Source organism: Camellia sinensis, chromosome 6 (assembly GCF_055761805.1).
Source record: "Camellia sinensis isolate YWXY chromosome 6, ASM5576180v1, whole genome shotgun sequence".
NCBI classification, from domain to species: domain Eukaryota; kingdom Viridiplantae; phylum Streptophyta; class Magnoliopsida; order Ericales; family Theaceae; genus Camellia; species Camellia sinensis.
In genome coordinates, this window is record NC_138966.1 from 139,973,665 (window position 1) to 139,999,628 (window position 25,964).

General features: G+C 34.4%; 2 protein-coding genes across 5 annotated transcripts; one reads left to right on the forward strand and one right to left on the reverse strand.

Moving 5' to 3' along the window:
* Positions 1-2,472: 2,472 nt before the first annotated feature.
* Positions 2,473-17,790, forward strand: LOC114272709 (uncharacterized). 4 transcript variants are annotated; one of them, XM_028214424.2, is made up of 15 exons: positions 2,473-2,903; positions 4,129-4,793; positions 4,885-5,197; positions 8,055-8,201; positions 8,293-8,381; positions 8,523-8,615; positions 9,482-9,608; positions 11,188-11,252; positions 11,373-11,547; positions 15,280-15,471; positions 15,580-15,627; positions 16,269-16,415; positions 16,506-16,588; positions 17,097-17,212; positions 17,431-17,790. In XM_028214424.2, exons 2-15 carry the CDS (start codon positions 4,195-4,197, stop codon positions 17,511-17,513), a joined length of 2,277 nt encoding a protein of 758 aa, XP_028070225.2. In that variant the 5' UTR covers positions 2,473-2,903; positions 4,129-4,194; the 3' UTR covers positions 17,514-17,790. The 4 variants fall into 4 exon arrangements, with proteins under 4 accessions (XP_028070225.2, XP_028070226.2, XP_028070228.2 ...); XM_028214425.2 differs by having other exon boundaries at positions 2,477-2,903; positions 4,179-4,793; XM_028214427.2 differs by having other exon boundaries at positions 2,508-2,895; positions 4,179-4,793.
* A 728-nt stretch (positions 17,791-18,518) lies between these two features.
* LOC114272710 (mogroside I-E synthase) lies at positions 18,519-22,311 on the reverse strand. Its single transcript, XM_028214430.2, has 2 exons — positions 21,482-22,311; positions 18,519-19,325 (listed from the first exon to the last, which is right to left on the reverse strand). The coding sequence occupies exons 1-2, from the start codon at positions 22,139-22,141 to the stop codon at positions 18,594-18,596; spliced, it is 1,392 nt and encodes a 463-aa protein (XP_028070231.2). The 5' UTR covers positions 22,142-22,311; the 3' UTR covers positions 18,519-18,593.
* Positions 22,312-25,964: the final 3,653 nt, after the last annotated feature.

The following is a 25,964-nucleotide window of genomic DNA, read 5'->3' on the forward strand; positions in this document are numbered from 1 at the left end:
TACAGAGCACTGGTTGGTGTGCATTTCAATTTTAATTTTCTTAGATTGCAGAGTAATAGCTGGTGTGTGTTGGTTAGTATTTAATTTAATTTTTTTTTTTTTTGAATTGCAGAATACTGGCTGGTGTGCATTGTTTGGTGTAATTTTTTTTGGATTATAGAGTGTTAACAAATGTAAAATACCTTGGTTTGTATGTTTTGTTTTGTGTTTACAATTTTTTATTAACTTGCTTAGCAAGGGTGCTTTTATTTTTAATGTTTGCATTGATATAAAGTTTATACTTTAGAGTCATAAAATTTGTTAATAAAAATGAAATGTTTATGATTGTGTTACTTGCCGTACTTTAAATAGGTGATTGGGAAATGTTTATTTTCAAAATATACAACTAAAAATATTTTCAAGTTTTTTTAATAAAAAAATCTTTTCAAAACTAACTAGACCTTCATTCATATTTTGACTTCAAATTTTTAGCAACAAATGGGATAAATTACCTTTTAACCCCATAATTTTATATTTAATTACATTTTGATCTCATCATTATTTGCACCGTGCCTTTAGGCACGGGCATACACTAGTATATATATAGAGAGAGAGAGGGGGAAACAGAGAGAGACTCACTAAAAGGAGAATTTCTCTAAGTTCAAGCTAGAGAAATCTAGAGAAAATTGAAATTTCTCTGACTTTGTTCACAAATTTCTTTGGCTTTGTTCACAGAGAATTAAAATTTCTCTAGTTTTGTTCACAGGGAATTTATCTGACTTTGTTCACAAATTTCTCTATGTTTGTTCACAATTTTAAACCAAAGAAAATTGTTTTAACCAAACTAGAGAAATTTTAGCACAAATCATTAATCTCTCTCCTCCGATCACCAAACATATCTCTTCTTACTAGAGAAATTCTCTGGACTGTATAGACAAATAAGAGAGTGATGATTCAAATCCAATGCAATAAAAATCAATAATAAGATACAGATAGATGAAGAAATACCGAGTTATGATTGGTGATCAGTGCGAACACTGTCCATGGTGCTAGGCTTAAGATCCATGAGGACAACACGTAGAACAAACCTCACACAAGAAGCCTCATTGTAGTATACATTAACACGTTCTAGTTGCAAATCTAAAGTTCCAACATACCTTCTAGTTGGATCAATCCCATGTTCATCACAAACAATTTTCCAAAATTTTGATCCAATCTGGTTTTCCACACTGTCCACCTTGAATGTACAGGATTTCTCTCATTTTTTTTTGAGATTCGAAGATCGATCGATCGATCGAGAAATGAATGACTCGATCGACTGAGAGTGGATGAGACATTTCAGAGGTGAGATTGTTGAAGAATTCAAAGAAATTAGTAGGTTCAGAGAATGATCTACAATCTTCATACTTGGATTTGGATATAGAGATGTTATCGTTAGAGTGAGATTGATCATCAGTGGTGGTTATTGGAAAATCACTCAGAGAATGCCTCTACTTCCTCGGCTTCCTCTTGCTTATCACCATAGATGTCTGTGTCATCATCCATTTTTAGAATGTGTGTGTGTGTGTGAGAGAGAGAGAGAGAGAGAATGAATGATAGAGTAGGTATTATATATGGGTGTGAGTGAGAGAATGATAGAGTGGGTATTATATATGGGTGTGAGTGAGAGACCTTAAACTACAAAAAAAATTATTATGGACATCTCTCATTACTAAAAATTGGAGAGGGATGTTAGATTAATTTTTCCAAAAAAAGAATATTTGAGATTCTTAAAATATGTATTTTTTTAATTTCACCCCCAAATGACGTTGTATATTAGAGATTTGTTATATAGAGCTCAAATTGGCATATTATGATGTATAAATTTTGGAATCTAAGTTTTCGTTTGGCATTGGCTTTTTTAACTGACTTTTTTGTGTTGAGACTTTTTTAACCTAGCTTTTTTAGCCTCGTTTGGTTTGGCTTTTTTGATTTTTGTGAGAGGAAAAATATAACGATTATGGTTTGGATGTGATATTTTATTTATTGACTTATATAATTAATTTTGTCTTTTTATACTTTTTTAACCAAAAATCTTTAGCCAAACGACTCCTAAATTATTAGTTTAGGGCGTGTCTTACATAAAAATGCAAAAAATTAGACTTCTTGGTCAAGCATATTATCTTTAATTGCCCCATTAATTTGATGTTATTTATTTTAGACTTGTTTTAAAAATTAAGTTAAAAGTTGAAATTTTAAATTTTTTTTAAAAAAAAAATATAAAAAAATAATATAGCCTAAAAGAGATTAAATATTAAAAAATAACTTTTAATCAAGTTTTTAAAATAGGTATTGCTTGTTAATTATACATTTTAATTAAAAAAATTAAAAAATCATTATAAATTATCACATCACTCTCTTTTATTTTTTTTATATATCTTTTTATAAAAAATAAAAAATTATTAAAATAACCTAGGTTAATCTTCATATAAGTGCAATTTTTTTAATGTGAGCAAATAAAGCCTCCGACATGTCCTAATTGCACTCGTATATACGCATCTCTTTCTTGGATGGACACCTCGACAGTAAACAAAATCAACAACCCCCAGTCCCGCCATCATCCCTTGGCCCCACTTAAAATATCTCTCACAATCTCACCCAATCATCCTCCAATCACACATATTTCAATGACATCAAGCGGTGCAAACCACCAAGATCTAGTGGTCCTCAGCACCAGGCAATCTTTCCATTCTTCTCTCAAATCTCAGCGCCCTCCCTTTTTTCGTGTAGACTGCGCACACAGCCTAAAACCCCTCCTCGTCTCTTTCTCTCTTCAGGCATTAGTTTCGCTCTCTCGCTCTCTCGTTGCGCCATTTTGGGGGATTGATTGTTCTTCGTTCGTTACTCAGATCGTTGGTGCTGAGTCTCGCACAAACTGTAAGTTTGTAAGTGCTCATCAACTCTTGATCGGTCTCAACTTTTTGAATTTCGTATAGTTTTCAGAATCATTTCGTTGCTGATAATATGTAGAATTACACTCAGCTTCTGTAAATGTTTCTTGCGACTCCAGCTTTTTATGTTTTCAATTTCTCTCATTTGGTCATTAATTCATTTATATGATTCATTTGATATATATATATATATATATATATACGTGCTTGTTTGTATGTGTTGTGCAGAAATAGGTGTTGGTGTATATAATACCAGTGCCTTCAATTGCATAAATTGTGATTCATAAATTGATTGTTGTGAATTTCTTCTTGTGGATTTTTATTTTATTTTTTTAACTTTTCTTGACTATGCACAATAAGCGTATTTGGTTCTTTATGCTTTTTTTTTTTTTTTTTTTTTTTTTGATTTTCTTGCTTTAATTAATTAAATTTCGTAAGCACTTTCCTATTTCTTCTCTCTCTCTCTCTCTCTCTCTCTCTCTAAGGGCATACTTACCAAGTGCACATACCAAGTGCACGAAACTCCCCACTTAAGCGGGGTATGGGGAAGGGTTGATATATGCAGCCTTACCCCGCAACCGGAGAGGTTGTTTCCGGGACTCGAACCCATGACCACCAGGTCACCAAGGGTAGCTTTACCCCCTCTTAATTTTTTATTTTTTATTTTTTCTGTTTTAGCTGACACCTATTAGTAGTTTTAAAATGCAGATAAATTGGTTTGATATGTGCAATTTAATTTTCTTTTTCATTTTTCTCCAAACTGATATTCACATGATTATATTGTTTTTAAGTTTTAGGCCTTGTTTGGGATGATAGGCTTTTATCAAAAAAGTAAAATATATATATATATATAGTTGTCACATCACTCTCTCTATCTAGTTTTCCGCACATCTTGTCATAAAAAGCTAAAAAACCAACTAATAAATTAGCAACGAGGCCTTAGTGTAGATTGCACTTGTGCAGTGTGGGAAACCTATGTACACTGCATATAAAATTTCCTCTTAATTAGTTTTCTCATTTTGTGATTCTGATTATATGTTTGTTTTTGTATTTGTTCTTGAATGTCCTAATACTGAATGCGAAATGTAGTACACTTGTAGATTGTTATAATGTTTACAGGAATGTAGTACTCATGTAGTATTCAGGTTTTATTTGGCTGTTATTCTTTTTGGTCTTTTCTTTGGTCATGGATTAATCTTCTTATGGTTCTGCTGACTAGCTTAAGTAAGTCGATGCTTGCAAATTGTGACTCTGATTCTCTTTGTGAAGAGAGGAAAAATTAATCATGGCTTCAAGATCAATTCTACGGAGAAGGAAGTTTGTCTCTGATTACCTTAATGTCTCTGCACGCTCAATTCGAAGTTTTCAAAGTCTTGGTCATGGACAATCCAATCAGTATGTGGATTCTCGTGGTTTGAGCTCTGGTGCAAATCATCCTTCTGGAGATATTTTTTGCATAAAGGATGGGGATGCAGGTTCAGCTGTGAATGAGGATTTACTAAAATTTTCGGCATTGGGAATCTTTAAGCATAGATGCTATGGAGTTATGGCATCCGGTCATGTGAATGGAAGATCACAATTTATTCTCCCCACGGGGATGAGGTTGATGCCGCAATCTATACATTATGCTTCCACAGCCACGGCAGGTAAGCCTGATTTGGGTAGCGATGATGAAGATAAGGAGGAACTAGTTGCTGAAAAGAGAAAAGAAGCATCTCCGGAGGAATGTGATCAAGCTGTTGAAGGTCTGAGTACTGCAAAGGCCAAAGCTAAAGCCAAACGATTGCAAGAATCTGAAAAGGTTGCTAAGTCTGCTTTACAAAGAGTATGGGCCACACTCCTGGGGATTGGTCCAGCTTTGAGAGCTGTTGCTTCGATGAGCAGGTTAACAATTTTGCATTTGTTGATTTATTTGTTTATTACCAAGTCAACATGTTTCAAATTTAATACTTAGTTGACCGTTTTCTTTCTTTAGGGAAGATTGGGCAAAGAAACTAAATCATTGGAAAAATGAATTTGTGTCAACACTGCAACATTATTGGTTGGGTTGTAAGCTACTGTGGGTTGACGTGAGGATCAGTTCAAGGTTGCTGCTTAAACTTGCTGGTGGGAAGAGTCTCACCAGGAGGGAGAGGCAACAGCTAACCCGAACCACAGCTGATATTTTTAGACTAGTTCCATTTGCTGTTTTTATCATTGTCCCATTCATGGAATTCTTGCTCCCAGTTTTCTTGGCGGTATTTCCCAACATGTTACCATCAACATTTCAAGATAAAATGAAAGAACAGGTACTGATTCTTCTTGGGCTTAAAATCTATTCCTTGTTTCATGCTAAATGAATTGCAATTTGCATGCTGTAGACTTCATCCTTTTTTTATTTTTCCCCTTGATAAGTGCTGAAGTTTCCATCTTTGTTCTCTTTCTATTATGTTTACATTGTTTATTGTTTGGATGTGTCTTATCGTGAGTTATTTGTTAGAATCCTAAAATTACCCCACATCAATGAAGTGTGAGCTTGACCATGTGAATGTAAGCTCTTGAGCACTTTTTCCTTGCAAGCCGGTTTTTAAGGGTTCATTTGGTATCAAAGATAGCCACCACGTCGAGTATGTAATCAGACACAACCCATGCGAGTATTGGATGGGGGTGTGACTTTGTGGTTCGAGTTGTAGAATGAGTGACTTATAGGTTGGATTAAGATACCTTAGAATTATGTATGGACATAGTACTGAGGGTGTTGCATATGAATAGGTGAGTGAAGTCGCCAAAAAGGAAAGTGCTACCATCAGGTCTGTTGATAGAGTGGATCGTTGTGGACGTTGGTTGTGGAGCATGGTGGTGTGTTACAATCCTACAATTGTACCACATCGATGAAGTGTGAGCTTTACCAAGTGACTATAAGCACTTGAACCCCCTTTCCCTGCTAGCCAATTTTGAAGGGTTAGTTTGTACCACTATTGTAGAGCTTATTCTAGGTTATCTATGGTACATTTCCTTGTCAGATGCATGACATTCTATCAAGTTCTTTTTTCTTGGAGTCTTATATAGGGCTATTTACACTCATCCTGGAAGCTTGCACTTTTGGAACTCATCCTATTATAGACTGTGCCTCAACAATTTGGAGCAAAAACCTTCATTATTGGACTTCTCCCCTTGACCCTCGGACCATTATTATGTCTAGTTTTGCTTAAGATCTTTAAACATGTTAAAGATTTTTTTGTGCTCCAGTGTGCGCAATGCACCCATGTTTTGATGTGGGCTGGCGGCCCTATGTCCATGCACTGATTTATCTCACTTCAAAAGAAATGATATAATAACACTTACTTTCTTCTTGGTGAGTCAAAGTGGGGTTCCATTCTCCCTTGCCTTACGACCTAGGCATTCTGTTTCTAGATTTCTAGAATATTGTAAAGGGCTCCAATATTTGTCTTTCAGCTTTTCATTCTCGCTCAAGCCACTCAACTATCTCTAGTTCTTTCATAGAAGACCTTGATTTGAAAAGAAAAATCACTGCATTTTGTGTTCCATTCTTACTTTGCAAAAATGCATTTGCAAAGGTACCTTAGCAAACTTGGAAGCAGATAAACTATAAAGAATAGAAGAGTAATTGATTGCTCTTGAGGACCTGTGAAAAAGTTGTCTACTCAATCAAATATTTACTAAATTGATGACTTCAAATTTACAACACACAGACACACATATATTCTCTTTAGTTTTTTATTTGGTTGGAAATTAGTTTGTTCTTACATTGTCTTTCTTATTCTAGTCATTAATACCCCAAAAATAGAGGGACTTTTAAATCTTCTAGGATATATAAGCATTGGAAAATTCAATAAGATGGGTTTTAGTCAATTTTGAATTATAATGAAGAGATAGGTTGAGCCATCTGACCTGGTTTGAACAATAAGAATCTCACCTTTTGATTTGGGCATTTGTGAAATCTCTAAATGGGCGGTGCACGGCATCTTATTAGTCACCACACAAAGAAGCAGGTGGTTTTATTCTTCTTCAATTCGTTTATACATGCTAGGAGGTTTTCATTTGTGGCTCAGTTCTAGTTATGCTGGAAGTTTATTAGTAAGAAATATTAAATGTATAAGCTGCTAGCAGTTATTAGCTTTCAGGTTAAACTTTTCACAATCTAGACGAGGACCTGAGTCTTTGAAGTTCGCAATGCTGGATAATTCTGAAGTCGAAATTTTTTTTTACATTCTCCTTAGTTTTTACCAAACTCACAACCTTTCTTATAAGGAGATAGATTGGAAATTGCCAACTTTTATGGCATACACCTCTACATGTATCTCCTAAGCTATATCTGTGTCAATATGCTCATCAAAATTTGGCACACAATCAATGATATGCCTTATCGTTCAAGTTTATACTTCTAGAAGTGTAATTCGACTTTTGTGACCATTACAAAAAATACAAAGATTCAGTGCATGTTCGTATTTGTTTTGTGTTTATTGAATTTTTTAAAGATTTATTCACAAATATTTTACTTATTGAGTGTATCTAGATTAAGTAGATCTAAAAAGTAAAACAAAAATGATTAAATTTTTTAAAAAGTTCAATAAAAACAAAAAAATACGGATTGAAAACTCAAAAAACTATTTTTGAAAACTCAAAACCAAACAAAGACCAAGTGTCTAATTTGGATACTAATTTGATTACATGGGTTTGACACAAAACACAAACCCTTAGCCTTGTCATATTTGGTGGATGCGAATACACTAGGGAGAATAGAAGAGTCCATGTAACACTGATTTATACCTGAATGTTATGGATATTATGCTTCCATGACAAGGTGACACCACACATTTATGGTATTGCTATGCAAAATTGTTTCCCTTTTTCATTTTAGTGCATAAACTCCTCCCTTGTACGGTGTGTACTAGATGTTGGTGACACCATACCTCTTTATATATGAAGTTATATCTTTTACTTATCAAAAACATATTCCTTCTCCATATTTTGTCACTAATTTAAGTGGAATGTACAGTTGTCCATTTGCACGGGCACTCATAGGTGCTCTTATTTTCATGTACATTTGCATGCATACGAACAGCTACAATGCATGCCATGGGTTTTATTGTTGCCCCCGTTTCAAGCTGGATATTTGATTCGCATCAAATGCTTAACTTGTAGGAAGCATTGAAAAGGAGGCTAAATGCAAGAATAGAATATGCAAAATTTCTCCAGGAGACTGTTAAAGAAATGGCAAAGGAAGTCCAAAGCTCACGGAGTGGAGAAACTAAGAAAACAGCTGAAGATCTCGATGAATTTTTGACCAAGGTCAGTTACAATTCTAACAGTCAGCGCCTTGTATATATTGTTTTCTCTCTTGCTGTTAATCACGATATGTATGACCTGGTATGTTGTGTAGGTTAGAAGAGGTGCTGGTGTCTCTAATGAGGAAATTTTGAGCTTTGCTAAGTTGTTCAACGATGAACTCACACTGGATAATATTAGCAGGTTGAGCTTTATTATCATTGATTGTACATTATGCTGTATCCTAGCTGTTTAATCTGAAATTTGTGTTGGTATTGTTATTTGCTTAATGACTGGGACTATATAACAACTCTTTCTCCTTGTTTTGGACTCTTTTGTACTCAGGCCTCGGTTAGTGAACATGTGCAAGTATATGGGAATTAATCCTTATGGAACAGATGCATATTTGCGGTTTATGCTTCGAAAAAGATTGCAATGGTGAGATACATCTTCCTATTTTATGTAGGTTTACTATCATACCACCGTGAGTATGGGTGGCCTTTTTAATTTTATGGTGTAAAAGATCTGGGTGAGTTTGAACCCAGCTAAGATTGGGCTGTCTGGTCTATCTTCTTAAATCTCACAGCTTGTTTTGAGGTTGACTTGAACTTTTTGACCTACTTGTGCTCTAGTTTGAATTTATGGCTTAGATGATTGATTTTTCCTCAACTTGGAAGAAAGATATTGTGGATTTATTCTGATAAATTTTAGTGTCCTTGGAATAGTTTAAGCCCCATGAAATGAGACTTCTGGAATTCACAAAAGTTGTGCCAGAAAGTGGTGTGGGGGTGTAGAGTTTTGAGCCAATTACCCTCTCACTGCATGAAAAATATATTCACCTTTGATCTGTGTCTCTGGTTGTGTAATAAAAAGCTGAAACTGTTCGCCAAATATGTGCAATCACATGCTTCATGGCCCGCGACCAGTGGGCTATTTTATGAAATATTGAGGGGCCCAATTATTTTCTTGGAACCTTGTCTTGGTTATCACGTGTCATTCGGGCCCTCCACAAAATCTGATCCTTTTTCCATGATGTAGCAAAATGAGCTAAAAAAAGGATTAAATACAGAGACACAGATTCACAGTAATATGCATGTTAATATGCATAGGCTCATCTTTGTGCATAAGTTTCTTTTTCTTATTTTATTGAGGACTATCATAGATTAAGTTTCGAAAGTATTGCTTGTTAAGAATAATTTGAAGAATTGCATGCTTACATAAAGGTGGTTTGACCTGAGGGAAAATACATTTTCAAATGGTAGGTATCCTTGAATTATTGTTATTATTATTGTTTGTTTTGTAAGGATAAAGAATGATGATAAAATGATACAAGCGGAGGGTTTGGAGTCTCTTTCAGAAGCTGAACTTCGTGAAGATTGTAGAGAGCGAGGCATGCTTGGTTTACTTTCAGTTGAGGAAATGCGCCAACAGGTTTTTTTCTTTTTCTTTCCTTTTTTCCCCTCTTTCTCCCACTCTTGGATCTACTTGTGTGTTGCTCTTTTTCGTCTTTGACAATTAGAATTAAAACAGAAGTATAAAGCTTGAAAACTCCTTGAATTATGTCTAGTGTATAGATTATTAAATGCAGACTGAGGATCTCATTCCAAGGTCCATGGTTTCATATAGACATTATGGGTGTGTTTGGTTTGTTTTCGAGAGAGTGAATTTCAAAAAAAAAAAAATTGGGGAGAAAGTTTAGAATTTTTTTTAGTTTGTTTGATTGTATATTTTGAAAGTAATTTTGGAGTTTGAAAGTTTGGGATGATTTGATATTTTGTTGTAATTGAGTAAATGTGTATGAGAAAAAAAGTGATTGAAAAGGAGAGAGGAGAGAGAAAAAGTGATGATTGATGTGTAAGAAAGAGAGTGATTTTGGAAATTTTTTGAGAAAAACCATAAACCAAACAAAATTTTGGAAATTTTTTTCAAAAACAACTCACCCAAAAACAAACCAAACAAGCCCTATATTTTTGGATAGCATTTTTTTTGTGTTTGTAGAAATTCCAAATTACATTAAATGGTCTCATTAATTCCTATTGTTGTACAAGGGGATTGTGAGGTAAAATTGAACCAGCCCATCCTATCATGGGTATGCTAACTCCCCTGAAGAAGTTTCTCTTTTGGCTTGGTTTGTAAACGTTTCACATAAGTTAAATAGAAATTTCAAGATTAACGTGTGGACTGGTCGTTCCTGGCTTGAATTTTATCCCATTGTGTTTTTCTGAACAGTCATGGTTGTGATTACATAAATCTCATGTTTTCGGCAAAAGAAAACCAGATGGTTTCTGCAGCCTGCATGCTTCATTTTGTTGACATACAATATAGCTGGGCCATATGTGTTCATCCAGTTTGTATGCTTCTTTAACTGGCTTTGCCAACGGTTTTGTTCACCGGTTCACTGGTTTGACTATGTTGGCTGGGCTGGTTCTTTTTACATTGGCACATGAGCTACCTTTTTTGGTATAAGTAGAATTTTGTGCTTTCATTTTATGCTTCTTCACAAACAAATTTTAGCTGCACATATTTATGAAAAAATCCTTGACTGAAGCCTAAGAGCATGACATGCTGTTGTAATTTAATATTGAGATAAAATTCAAGAAGATAGCATTCTAATTGACACATTGATTAAAGCAGTCTACCCAATGTCTCTCCATAAAAGCAATTTCGTAAATTCATCTTGAGGAGGGCTTTTAAGAAGCTCAAGAACATCTATATTAAACGGAATTGGATGTGTGTTGGGTGTTGGTATGCATCTAATTATAGGATATATATAAATTCCCAAATCCAAGGACATCAGGATATGGCTACACATTCCTATCTTTTTTTGTAATATTATAAAGGTATTTTTGTGTGATGGAGATTATTTGGCATGTGCAGCTGCTTGACATCAGCTACACATGAATCTCTCTCTCTCTCTCAATTTTACAGCCCAGATACATTTACAGTGTTTTTGATGAATTAACATATTTGGTTCAGAAGTTTAATGTAAGTGTATAATCTCTTTCTTTAGCTTCGTGATTGGTTGGATTTATCTCTCAATCACTCAGTACCATCTTCACTTTTGATCCTCTCCAGGTATTTTAAAGGCCCTTTCAGTTCTAATTTTTGTAATCAAAATTGGAAGCCACACCAGTTTGTTTTAATCTATAACTTGGACTGCATTTAACTTTTTTCCTGTTTTGATACTGTACACAGAGCCTTCACTGTTTCTGGAAAGTTAAAGCCGGAGGAAATCGTTGGGGCTACATTGTCTTCACTTCCAGATGAGGTTGTCGATACTGTTGGTGTCGTAGCCTTACCATCTGAAGATTCTGTTTCAGAAAGGAGGAGGAAATTGGAGTTCCTTGAAATGCAAGAAGAACTCATCAAGGTTAATAATCTTATGGTTTATTTTATTGCCAATTAACACCCTCTTTGACTTTTGACCAATCATTCTTTTAGTGACAATATGCCAGGATAATTCTACTTTCATATTTTACTGCTTTTGCCTTATATTGACAGCTAGTCCTGATGCCTTCACTTTTGTTCCTATCATGGGAACTTGAATCTTGAAGCAGAAAATGGAAAAATGTTTAGTGCTTTCAATACTGTGGATAGAATGGGACTTTGTTAGGAAATAAGGTTGACACCCAAAGCTCAAGGTGCATTGTATTATTGTGTTTGAAGTAAGGAACAAAGTTTCCTTTTGTTTTTAATGGGATGTTTGAAATGTTTTCGTTTCCTAAGAGACCAAAACAAACACTAGTGGAATAACAAAATTCTAGCGTTATCCATTGAAAGATAGTAGAACATTGCGCATTGCATCAAAACCTAATGCAACATTGTGAAACTATAAGTTGCGTGGACACAAATTTGGAATCTCTCAAAATATTTTTTTTCTTTTTATATTTTTGATGGGGAAAAAAAAAAGAAGATAAAGGCATTATTTTCTATGTTAATAAGAATTACTACTAGTAGTATTCCTCGTATCAAACTCATCCCCTCTCTCGTCTTTATGCCATCCACCTTGGGGACGGAGGTGATTCGATTGATGGATGAGGTCTTCTTCTGGTAGATTTGAAGTGAAGTCGTAATACAAGGCCCATTAGGTAATAGGGGGTTCTCCTTCCCTTGGAGAGAGTTTTGAGCCACTATGGCACCGTTTAAGGTGGCTTTCTTTGTTTGATGTGCATCCCATGACAAGATCCTCACCATTGGTAATTTGATTAAAAGGGAGGCAACAACAAGTGCTTGTCAATTGGTGTTGCATTGCATGTGTAAATGAGATGGAGAAAGTGTGAGCCACCTTCTTATCCATTATGAGGTAGTGTGGGAGTTATGGTCCTTGACTTTTCTTTTTCTCTGGAGTGGACTTGACATCCCCTAGTAATGTGAGGGATTTTCTTTGCTCTTGGAGGGGTGTTAGTGTGGGGAGAAGGAGGAAGAAGGATTGATATTTGACTCCTTTGGCAATTACGTGGTTAATTTGAGGAGAAAGGAATATAAGAACTTTTGTGGTGGAGTCTCTCACAAGAGCATCTATGAGTGTTTCCCATTCGTTGTACGTAGATGATGCGCTAATCTTTTGTGGGGCGGTGGCGGAACAATTAGGTTACTTGAGATGTGTTTTGTTGTGTTTCAAAACTATCTCTAGCCTTCGGGTGAATTTGAGGAAGTTTGAGCTGATTCCAGTGGGTAAGGTGGACGGATTGCCAGTGCTAGCGGCGGTGTTGGGCTCTAAGGTGTCCATTTTGCCAGTGACTTATTTGGGTTTGTCGTTGAGAGTGTCGTTTAAGGCTAAAGGGGCATGGAAAGGGGTTGTGGAGCGGATTCAATGACGATTAGCAGGTTAGAAGAGGCAATATCTTTTGAAAGGGGGAAGGTTGACTTTGATCAAGAGCGTGTTGTGCAGTATCCCGACATACTTTATGTTTGTGTGTATTATTCATATGTCTGTGGTGCAGCGGATTGAGAAGTTACAAAGGGATTTCCTGTGGGGCAGTGGGGGGGATGATTTTAATTATCACTTGGTGAATTGGGGGCGGATTTGTCAACCAAAAGTGGCAGGGGGGTTAGGGGTGAGGAGTTTGGTGACTTTTAACAGAGCGTTGTTGGGGAAATGGTTGTGGGTTTTGAAAAGGGATTTGGTTAGGAGAAGGGAGTTTTGGGATAGGGTTGGTTTTCGAGTGGGTGATGAGGTGAGGGTGCGTTTCTAGAAGGATAGGTGGTTTGGTGTGGATTTGCTGGAGGATTTCCTTCGATCTTCAGCATTGTGAGAGATCATGAGGCTATAGTGGCATGGCATCTTATTTCAGGGGTGGGGAGGGAGTGGTTTGGGACATTAAGTTATGGCAACAAGTTGAAGACTAGGAGGTTGATCAGATGGTGGAGTTGTGGGGTTACTTGTATGGGTTAGGTTTTACTGGGGTGGGAGAGGATGTTTTGGGGTGACATGTTGGGGTTAAGGGTTGTTTTTCGGCCTCGTCATTCCATTGGAGCATGGTGGGGGAGGTGAGACAGGATTTTCCTTGTAGTGTTTGGGTGCCAGGAGTTCTATCGAAGATGGTTTTCTTTATGTGGACGATGGCTTTGAGTCGGAATCTCACGATTGATAACTTGATGCGGTGTGGTCACATTCTAGTAAATCGACATGGTCACATTCCGTGTGTGGGGCTTTGTTTTCTCTCTTTTTGGGATTGTTTGGGTTCAGCCGCTAAGGGTGATGGATATGCTGTGGAGTTGGCGCGGAGGGGCGTGTGTGGTATTTGGTCCCATTTTGTTTGATGTGGTTAGTATGCGTGGAATGTAATAGGCGCACGTTTCAAGAGATTCATCGCATAGTTAGTTGGCTTGAGAGTCGTTTACTAGCTGTTTTGTATAGTTGGTTAGAGATGAAAACTAATCAGGATATGTTTGGTTTTTTAGAGTTTTTGGATGAGGTTATAGGTTAGAGGGTGATTTTTGTCCCCTTTAGGGTTTTTGTATTCTTTGCATCATCTTGATGCTTTCTCAATAAAGTCCACATACTTGTCCAAAAAAAAAAAAAGGGAATAGAAAAACTTTTATTGGTAAAGAAGAATCATTTTTGACTTTAAAGAGTTACTCTTTGTCTATTTCGTATAGTTGATTTTCGGGGTTGATTAACTCATCCTCAACTCAAATCTTCGGATTTTGTAGAGACCTTTGAATAGGTTTCGGCTCTTAGCTTGCCTTATGCTATTATTGTTACTATCTTATTAAATTTTTTCTATCTTATGTTCTTGGGATGTGATGCACTTATAGAATCATGTACATTTGCATTTGATAATTTATATGAGAATCCTAACAATTTCTGTTAGTAGCAACATGTTTTTTTTTTTTTTTAAATTTGTATTTTACAGATACAAATCAGTGAATGAATCTTTAAATCTGTATATAACAATCTTTATGTTTTTTTATACCTTTAGATAAGTTTGAGTCTGTGTTCTAAAGATTTCATGTATTTCAATTTTTTGTGTATCTTTTGAAATGTTACCAAAACATTTCCAAACCGGGCTTGCCAAAACAATACACAAACTCTTTTTTTTTTTTTTTTGGATTGGCAAAAGTCAGTTCACCAAAGCGAAATTTTGATCCTTAATCTAAAGGCTTGATTTTTGAAGGTTGAGCCTTATGGAAATCTTGAGTTTCTTCCTTAAAGTACTTATTGATTTACTTCAAAAAGCTCTAGGCCTTGTTTGGTTTGACTTTGGGAGATAAGTTTTCAAAAAATATTTTGGGAAGAGATTTTAGAAATTTTTGTAGTTTGTTTGGTTGTATATTTTGAAAATAGTTTTGGAGTTTGGGATGATTTGATATTTTGTTGTAATTGAATAGATGTATGTGAGAGAAAAAGTGATTAAAAAGGATAGAGGAAAGAGAAAAAGTGATTGATTGATGTGCAGGAAAGAGAGTGATTTTAGAAATTTTTTGAGAAAAATTACAAACCAAACAAAATTTTCAAAAATTTTCTCCAAAATCTTTTTCCCAAAGCCAAATCAAACAAGGCCTAGTCTACAAGGTTGAGGAGTCTCAATGCCATCTTGAGTCTCACGTATGTACCTTACGAGATTTAGTTCTGTGGTTCTAAATTGATTAATTATAGGAGGAACAAGAGAAAGAAGAAGAGGAGCACGCTAAGAAGGAATCTGCTGTTGGTGAAGAGGATGTGGCTTTGAAAGAAATGGTCATTCCGACAGCAAGAGAAGCACAAGATCAAGCTAGAGAAAGAACTCTGGAAAAACAAGAGCATCTTTGCGAACTCAGTCGAGCTTTGGCTGTTTTAGCTTCTGCATCTGTAAGGACTAAATGTTTTAACTATGTTGAGCTCCTTATGACTCTATATTTGTGAAACTTTGCTGGTTTGCGCTGCATATTGATTTCCTTTTGCTGCTTATCTATGCAGTCAGTCAGTAGAGAACGTGAAGAGTTCCTGAGGCTAGTAAACAAAGAGGTACATCTGAATCATTGACATAACTAATTACTCATGATGAATAGCTTTTATTTTCAATCTATCTTCTTTATATTGACTCAAATATTGTTACGTGAGATTCTTTCAGATATCAACCCTGCTGGCCCACCAAAAAAAATGAGGAAAAGAGAAGAAAAGCTACATGCATAGTGATAAAAAATAATAATCTTAATATGTGCAGAATTTTAGGTTTTTTTTTTTTAATGTTTCTTCTCGTATATATGCAGAATATGCATGTCCTACGTCAAATTAATGCTTTGATCTCTCACTTTTGGTCGCTTCTGTAGATCAAACTTACTAATGTCAGAAACATTCTTATGTGCACAATGTCAACTAACTGGACTTTTGTTTTATTGCAAAGTCGAATTTGTTATGATAGGTCTATGGGATATCAAATTGCTCCTGACAACCTGAATGGTTATCAGTTTATGTTCGTTTTGGCCCCCTCATCTTTCTGTGATGCTTCTTGTATACTAGTGAAAGGGTATTTGTGGATATGCAACATGAAAATATTAACAATTGCTTTACATTTTCATGTTCTTTTCTCTATTTTTTTCTTCTGTGCAATTCATATGGCATCCCTTTGACAGTGTACTCATGTTAGATAACTCTGATTTTGTCAGATAGAACTCTACAATAGCATGGTAGATAAAGAAGGTACAGACGAAGTAGAGGCCATGAAGGCATATAAAGCTGCACGGGAGGAAAGTGACCAGGCTTCGGACTTTGCCGTACATGATGATGAGGTTTCATCAGCACTCGTAGATAGGGTAAGTTTTTCCATTTGTCCCCCTTTCATGAAATGTGATGAATACTGGTGCATTTGACAATTAACCATTTTATCATTTTCCGTACTTCAGGTTGATGCTATGCTTCAAAAGCTTGAAAAGGAAATTGATGATGTAGATGCTAAAATTGGTGATCGGTGGCGGCTACTTGACAGGTTTGTGATTGGTTGAGGATTATACTTTTATTTTTCTTGTTCTTTCTAGTTCTACAAGTTTTTTCATTGTTGCAATAATATTTATATAGGGTTATCATGTAACTAATCTTAACATCCTAGTCAACAACTCAGAATTCTTGATGTTAGGCGACCTAGAAGGTGATATATACATATATCTATATGGTTAAATGAACCTTGATGAAATTATTTGGATTGGGTTGAACTAATCCTGATCTACTTTCCTGCATATTCGCGATTTGTCTTGACATTTCTTTTGTTTCTAGTAGCTGCCATATAGGTGTGGTTGGTTCCAGTAACTGTTTGATAATCATGTTATCTAGCCCAGCAATATTACATACTTGGCATTTTAAACAGAAATATTAATGAATGGTTTAGATTCATTCTATGCATAGACCGCACTATACACCAATTGAATTTCAAGCACTCTTTACCTTTTGTGTATTTTTCATATCTGGCCACACATGGTAAACATGGGGTATGTGTGCAGAGATTATGATGGCAAAGTAACTCCCGAGGAGGTGGCAGCTGCGGCTACATACTTGAAGGATACTTTAGGCAAGGATGGGATCCAAGAACTCATCAGCAACCTTTCCAAAGATCCAGGTCAGTGATTCAAATAAGTTTCCGTGATTCATTTTCTTAATGGTTTTAAAAATCTATATGCAATTTCCTTCTGCCTGAAACCATTGAAATAAATGCTTCTTTTGAAGGCCAATTATTTAACCTAAATGCTTGGCAGCTTTTAAACATGTTATGTGTGAAAAAATTTTCTCTTTCATTTTTTCTAAGTCTTGATTTTAATGAACTTGATTCCTCTACAGAAGGGAAGATCCTTGTTGAAGACATTGTTCGATTGGGTAGTCGAGCAGAAGATGGCAGTACGGCTGAAGTTGAGGGGAGGTAGAGGATAACAGTGTTCCCGTTTTGTCTGGCATTCAATATCTAGATGGCACTACCCAGGTGATAACTCTCCCTAGTGATATATAGAGAAGTGTAATTCTTTCTATCAGCCTAATGAAAACAATGTGTTTTCTAGTGCTGTAAAAAATAGTTGATAGGCCAAAACACATACTATGTAAACGCAACAGTGCCTAGTGTACAGAAGACATAAGAAACGATTTTCCAAACATTATATTCTATGCTTCATACCAAGATAATGCGGTTCATCTTATGTGCCAAAATTAGTTGAAATCTGAATTTAAAATATATTACATTTTGTTAATTTTCACTATACATCTAAATGCCTTTCACCATAACATCAAGGTGAGCCAAGATGCTCATATTAGATCTACAATAAGCTGTGAACAACTTATCACTAATGTATTTTCTGGTTTCCTAATATTTATGATAAAGCAAAACAGCTCTGCTCTGCTGCTTTCATCTTTTTCCCCGAATTTTCACCAGGAATACGTATTGAAAAATGATATATAAATCCATTTTGTAGATCCACCTTCTAGACTCAGTGATGTGTCAACAAGATAACTGGTTGATGATTACAGAATAAATGAGAGTTGACTTAAATATTTTCATAGTGTCACATCATTAAGTCTAGAAAGTGGGTCTAGTTTTTTGGTTTGAATAGCAATACTCATTTATTTTATGCAGTAAATTAGCATTTTGACCACTTTATGGTATAGTTACAAGGGTTATGGAATGGATAGCCATCAACGTTCTTTATCCTAGCTAGAGAAGGAAGGGGGCGGAGATTTTAAGACAATTCACGTTAAATTTGTGAATTAATAAATCAAAGACTGGTAATCCATTGAAAATAGGTAAATGTATGCACACACTGTAGGTGCTCTCATTCTGATTAAATTTTTACAAGACATTTTCACTCTTGCACTGTGACTCGGTTGATGCATATAATAGAATTTTTCAACCTAGAATTGATACTTGAAAAATAGGTGTCTTGACAAATTGACTTGATTTCATGGCAAATAACATTACAATTCAACATCTCTTCAATTGTCATTACACATCTACATTATGCATTCAGAATTTCTGAAACAAATTCCTCAATGTTGGTATCGGAGCTTCCACCTTCATCAACTGCTTCTTTAGCCAGTTCCTTCCACCTGACAGCATTTTTTCTAAGCTCACTCCCTCTCTCTCCCTCCATAACTTCTCTTATCCTCGTCTCTATCTCTTCCTTGCCAATAATACCCTTGTCATTGACCTTAACCCTAACCCCTGTACGCCACAGATCGACAACAAACTTAGTATTAGTCATTTGATCTGACCATTGTGGCATTGCCACCATTGGAACCCCCAAACTAAGAGCCTCAAGTGTCGAGTTCCATCCACAGTGAGTAATGAAACACCCAATGGCTTGGTGAGCCAAAACTTCAAGCTGAGAACACCAATTCACAATTAGACCTTTCTTCTCTGATGAGGTTTCATCGATGAAGTTGCTGGGAAGCTTACCCTGTTCAGAAGATCTAACTACCCACAAGAAGTAGTAGTTGCTGTTTTTCAGGCCCCATGCTATTTCCTCCATTTGTGCTTCACTTAAGCTAGCTAAGCTCCCGAACGAGGCATAAACGACTGAGGCTTTTGGTTTTGTGTCTAGCCATTTCATACAAGCCTCGACGCTGGGCTTGAAGAGACTGAGGCCATAATCTTTGTCATCTTCCAACCTCTTGTCTAAAAACTTGGATGGAATGGTTGGTCCTATTGTCTTGATTGACGACCGTTGACTTGCCATCCACTTCACTATCTAGTAGATTGGAAAAAAATTACAAAACATAAATAAATACCAATGTCATAGAATAAAAGAAAATTAACAAAAAAGCATCTGTAGAAGTCTGCCCAATGTTCAAGGTTTTCTTGTTTACAGTAGGGTTTGAGAGCTGTACTGGGTAGAAAACTATATTTCTATTTTATATATTTATTTATTTTTGTGAAGAGATTAATTCTCATGGCGTAGAACCCACACCACAAGGTTGGGGACACAAGGCACTAGCTGTCGCACCAAATCAATACATCTAAATCTATTAGAGTAAGGTACACGAACTACCTTTAAGATTTGGGAGGTAAAAATAAGTAAATTTTACTGTACCAAATTGATTGACAGGTAAAATTAAAATTTTAAAATAATGTATTTTTTTGTTAATTTTTTAAAAAAAAGTTCACAAAAAATTTACTTTATGAGATTTTTTAATTAGTGATTTTTTTTTTTTGAAAATTTTGATAGAAAAATATATTATTTTTAAATTATTATTTTGTGTTGAATAAATAATTTGGGACAAGGAAGTACAAATTTGACATAATTATAATAATCTCCTTTTAGTACGTTAAAAAGATCAGGACTAAAGTCAAGTTTGGCATGATTAAAAAAAGACAAAAAGTTAAAAAGTCACAATCCTATTTAAGTCACATCATCTTATTTAAGTCACATCACCTCTCTAACACATCACTTCAAACCCAATTCAAACTCAACCCATATTTCATAAAAAGTCAAAAAGTGTACTTATTTAATCTTTCCAAACTAGGTCTAAATATAAACATAGAAATAATGAATGATAAAATATATATATATATATACATATATATATTAATATAAAAAAACATTGTAAAAATATTTTTTCATTAATAATAATAATTTGTGACATTATTTACATGTGTCATAAACCAGTCATGTAGCTGAAAATTTTATAAATAGGACATGCTAAGTTACTTTTTGTTAAGAAAAATGTTCCATATAACTAATTTAGCACCACTAATACACCACTAATGATGTGGCATCATGTGGACTCCACCATTGATGTGATAGTTTGGCCTTTGTTTTATTTATTTTTATTTTTTTTTACATTGCCGCCTCATTAGTGATGTTTTTAAAGTTTCAAATTTAGTGCTCTAAATCACCACTCTTTTGTTAAATAGTTAGAGACAAATGATGAATAATTACGTTCCGTTTGTTGGGATACAAAATATTTTTTAAATTTTTTTTATAGTTTTTGGTATTTAATATAATAAAAAATAAAAATCAACTGAAAATATTTTATATGGTTAACAAAAAAATAAATTTATTTAGAAAAAAATATTTTTTACTTTTGATTTTTTCTAAACTAAAAGATTATTAATGTTGATTTTTTCTAAACTAAAAGATTATTAATATCATCACATTATTACCATCACTATCATCTCCACCACCATGCCACCATCACCATAGCCACTGGCCCACATGCATCATAATTGCTGTCACCCTGCCACCACACCTCCTCCACCTTAGAGCATCTCCAATGCAATACTCTCACTAAGAGGATGAAAATAATATTTTTTATTCAAAAAGTAAATATAGAGGAGGTCATTATTCATTCAAATTCCAACCACAAACCTTCATTTCCTTCATTCAAACTCTATTCAAAAAGTAATTTTTATTCATTAATAAATATTTAATTTTAAAATTTTTGTAAAATATATTTAATATTATACTCATTTTAAATGTATGATTTTATACTTTTTAATGATGTCAATTTTATAAAAATTAAATTTACAAATTAAAAGTTATTTGTAATATAATAAAAAATACAAAATGAATAGTATTTTGGAGGGATCCTTCATTTTTTCATCCTCCCTTCAAATATGAAGGATGAACTCATTCTCCTCTCAAATGGAGATGAATTTGAAGGATGGGTTGGAGGAGACCATCCTTCATATTTAAAGATATGAATGATGGGTTGGAGATGCTCTTAGTCCCACCACTCATCATCAAACGTAGAAAAATATATTTTTAAAAAAAAGAAAAATGGGTAGAAAATATTTTTTAATTAGACCAGAAGGTGTTGGTCCCCAAAAAATAAACAAATAAATAAAACAATTTCAAGTGATATTTGGAGAATATCTAATATGATAGGGCAATAGGTAAAGTACCTGTTCTTCCAACTTATCAAAGGTGTTAAACAAGATCCAATCAGCCTTCCTAAAATTGGAGAACTGATTCACAAGCAGCCCCAACATAGCTGGATACGACCCCATATCACTTACAAAAGAAGGCATATCATCAAACCCAATCCCCGGCAATGCAGGCAACGAAACAACACCACTTTGATCCAAATCCAAAGGAACCTTAAACTCTCCTTCATGCAGATGATAATAAATCGCGCACACACTACACGGCTGCGTAAAAAAACAGGCCCCGCGAAGCCCGAACTTGTGAGCTATGTCCAGAGCCCATGGAATAACCGAGTCATAGACGAGCACTTTGGTTCCTGAAGAGGTGGTGAGTTGGGTTTGGATGAGTTGGGCTAGGGTTTGGGAGACGGCGGTTTTGAAGCGGAGGATCTCGGCCTCGTAGGTTTCGGAGTGGTCTTTTTTGTCTGTGCCGTCGGAAATGGAGACTGTTTTGATGGGGGTGGAGGTGGAGGTGGGGTGGAGGTTGAGTTGGAGGGTGGTGGAGATGGAGGTGGTGGTGATTAGTGTGATGTTGAGGCCTTTTGAGGATAAGCGTTTGGAGAATTGGAGCATTGGGTTTATGTGACCTTGTACTGGGTATGGAAGGACTAGGATTTGTGTTTCACTACTACTACCCATTTTCTCTCTTTCTTTCTCTCTGCTTCTCTCTCTCTCTCTGTGTCTCTTCTTATTTAGCAACTCACCATGTATCTCTTCTTAATTAGAAACTCACCATATACATAGGAGAGTAAAAATCCTCTCTCTCTCTCTCCCTTGTGTTTGGCGGGTGTTTGGGACCTCGTAAAGTCTTATTTTTATTGATTTTTTTTCGAATAGTGATACCACACGCATTAATTAATATATCAATATATATTATAATATTGTCATTTTATATTATAATTCTACTTATTATACAAATTATAAAAACTTGAAATTTCTAAAATTATATCATATCATCCGTTAGTACACTATTTAATATACCAATTTATCTATATAGCATTATTCTTTTTCAAAATCATGTAAAAAAATTTATTTTTTCAATTTGTTTGTCTTATGTAGAAGAATCTAGAAAGTAATTTTTTTTAAAAATTTCTAAAAATAATTTAAAAAGCCAAAATAAACGCACACAAAAAAATCACTATTTTTTTTGTTTATTTTTGTCTTTCTTGAATGTTATTTAAAATTTTCGATTCTTCTCGTCAAATTAAATCTAAAAATTTAAAACTTTTTGGATTTTATTTTTTTAAAGTTCACTACAATTGAAAATAAACCAAAAAAAAAAAATTACCAAATAAGCAAACCCCAAAAATATCATTTTTTTTTTTATTTTTATCTGTGATATTTTTTTTTTTGAAAGAAATTATGTCAAAATTTGTTATTTTTCATAATCATCTTGTATAGAAGAATCTAAAACATAAAATGAAATTAAACAATTGGTTTGGTTTTTCAAGATTCATTTTTCAGAAAATTGGGGAAAAAAAATTCCTTATTTTTTTATTTTCACTAAATTGTTTTAATATTCTAAGGAATTTTTATTTTTTATTTTTAGATACACCTAACATAAACACACTTAAAAGAATAATATTTGTGAACAAAATATTTAGAAAATTCACTAAATACCAAATATAAAAAAAAAAAAAAAAGAGACAATTTAGTACATTTTTCATATTCTTGTATATTTATTGATTTTTTAAAATATTTTTTACAAATATTTTACTTTTTAGATACATCTAAGTAAGGTACATCTAAAAAAGTAAAAAAATTATTTCAAATTTTAAAAATATTCACTAAAAATAAAAAAATAAAAACACAAAAAATAAAAAATTCCATTTTCAAAACATTAAATCCAAAAAATTGAAACCAAACACTTTTTTGCATTTTTTTTTTCTTTCTAGACTTTTGCTTAGAATTTTTAATTTTTTTATTTACTTTTCTAGTTCGTCTGGTTGAGAAATACCCAAAAAGTATAGGGCCTGTTTGGTAACACTTACGTTTTCAGTTTATATTTACAAAAATTTTATAAACTAGTTTTTATTTATTTTTAAAAAAACATAAACTAAAAACACGTTTGGTTTGGACAAAATGTTTGAAAATTTTAAAAATATAAACTAAAAGAGTGAGAAATGGCGAGTAGTGGTGGGTGATGATGAGTGGTGCCGGATGGTGGCGGCGGAAGACGGTGGTGGCGGGTGGGTGGCGACGGAAGACGGTTGTGGTGGGTGGTAGCGAGTGGTGGTGACGGAAGACGATGATGGCGGGTGGCGGGTGATGGGTAATAGCGGCAGGTGGTAGGTGGTGGCGGCAGAAGACAGTGATGGAGAGTGGTAGCGGAAGACGGTGGTGGAAAGTGGTGGCAGGTGGTAGTAGCGGGTGGTGGTGGCGGAAGACGGTGGTGAAAAGTGGTAGCAGGTGGCGGGTGGTGGTAGCAAAAGACGGTGGTGGAAAGTGGTGGCAGGTGGTGGCAGCGAAAGAAGGTGGTAGAAAGTGGTGGCGGGTGATAGTGGCAGAAGATGGTGGTGGCAAATGGTGGCGGTGAAAGACGGTAGTGGAAAATAGTGGCAGGTGGTGGCGGCGGCGGAAGATGGTGGGAGAAAGTGATGGCGGGTGGTAGCAGCGGAAGACGGTGGTGAAAAGTGGTGGCGGGTGGTGGCGGCGAAAGACGGTGGTGGAAAGTGGTGGCAGCGAAAAAAGGTGGTGGAAAAAGTGGTGGCGAGTGGTAGCGGCGGAAGATGGTGGTGGCGGGTGGTGACAGCAAAAGACGGTGGTGGGTGGTTGCGGCAGAAGACAGTGGTAGAGGGTGGTGGTGGGTGGTGGTGCCGGAAGACGGTGGTGGAAAATGATGGTAGGTGGTGGCGAGTGGTGGGTGGTAAAAAAAAAAACACTGAAAATGTAAACTCATTTTTTGAGTTTACAAATTTTGGCCAAATTTATAAACTAAGACCACTAGTTTATAAACCAAAATATTTACCAACAAGTTTTTATGACAATTTTTTAAATTTTTATAAATATAAATTGAAAACGTAAGTGTTATCAAACGTCACCATAATATTTTTTATTTTATTTTTTAAATCCACTAAAGAGTGAAAAAATTTAATTAAAAAATCATTAAAAAAAAATCAATCCCAAACATCTATTTGTCTTCCTCTTTGGCAGAAAGGATAGAGCTGAATTGGGATGAAATAAAGAAGAAGACAAGTTTGATCAAAATAATACTAATATAAATTATATAATAATACTACAAATTTGCCAAACAATAGAGAAATAGATCTCTTTCTTCTTACTTGGCTGCTTCTTATATATAGAGGAGGAACAACTCAATTTTGCTACAAACGCTTCTGAGGTCCTGTTTGGTAGAGTTGTGAGAAAGTACTTATAACTTATACTTAAACAGCTTATAACTTATAACTATGAACATAAGTTGATTTCTGACTTATAAATTAAGCATCTCCTGCCCCACTCAATGAATAAGCTGATTTCTGACTTTCGAAAAGTTATAAGGTATAAGTTATAAGTTAAACCAAACACATCAAAATAACTTAAATTAAACTGAAAATTGAAATAAACAACTTTAAAACTGCACCAAACAGGACCTGAATTACTTGGTAATGGTCCCCAGCTTTTATCATGTGATGTGAGTAGCTTGTATAGTTTTTTAGTAATTTATTACGTGTTTCTATCTTTTTTCGGAACAATGAAGAAGAGATTAATATAAATAATATTATATATATTAATTAATGTATTAATTAGTATACTAATAGATGATGTGACATAATTTTAGAAATTTTAAATATTTATAATTTGTATAATAGGTGGGGTTAATAATAATGACATAATACTAGTTGATACACTAGTGTGTACATTAATTAGTATATGTAACACCACCAGTTTAATATATAAGGATTTTTTAGACTAAATTCTTTTATTTCTAAAAATAAAATTTTGTTATAGAAAATATTAATAGGTTAATTTTGATCATAAAAATATAAATAAAAAACTTTTAGCAACAAAAATTTAAAAATGTCGTTGATAAATGGACTTTTAATGACAAAATAATTTCGGGTAAAAATGTTTACTTTTTTAAACAAAAAAAAATTGACCCTAAAAAGATAACAGTTATTACTAAAAATGTCTAATTTTCTAGTTAAAAATATAATAATGATATTTTTGATAATAAAAATATTTTATTCTTAAAAAGTGATTTTTTTTTTTTTCCCCTAAACTTTCATCTTTAAAGTCCTAATTTGTTGTATTGAGAATAGTATTTTATGTTACATACAAGAAAGAACACCTTTAGCGACCAAATTTTTTGGTTGCAGAAATAATTTATCTGGTCGCCTATAGTCTTCCGTGACCAGATTTTTGTGTCTAATAATACTTAAATATCTAACCATAAATTAATTTATAAGGTAAATTACATTTTCACTCCCGTTTTAATTTAAATTGCATTTTAATTCCTCATTTT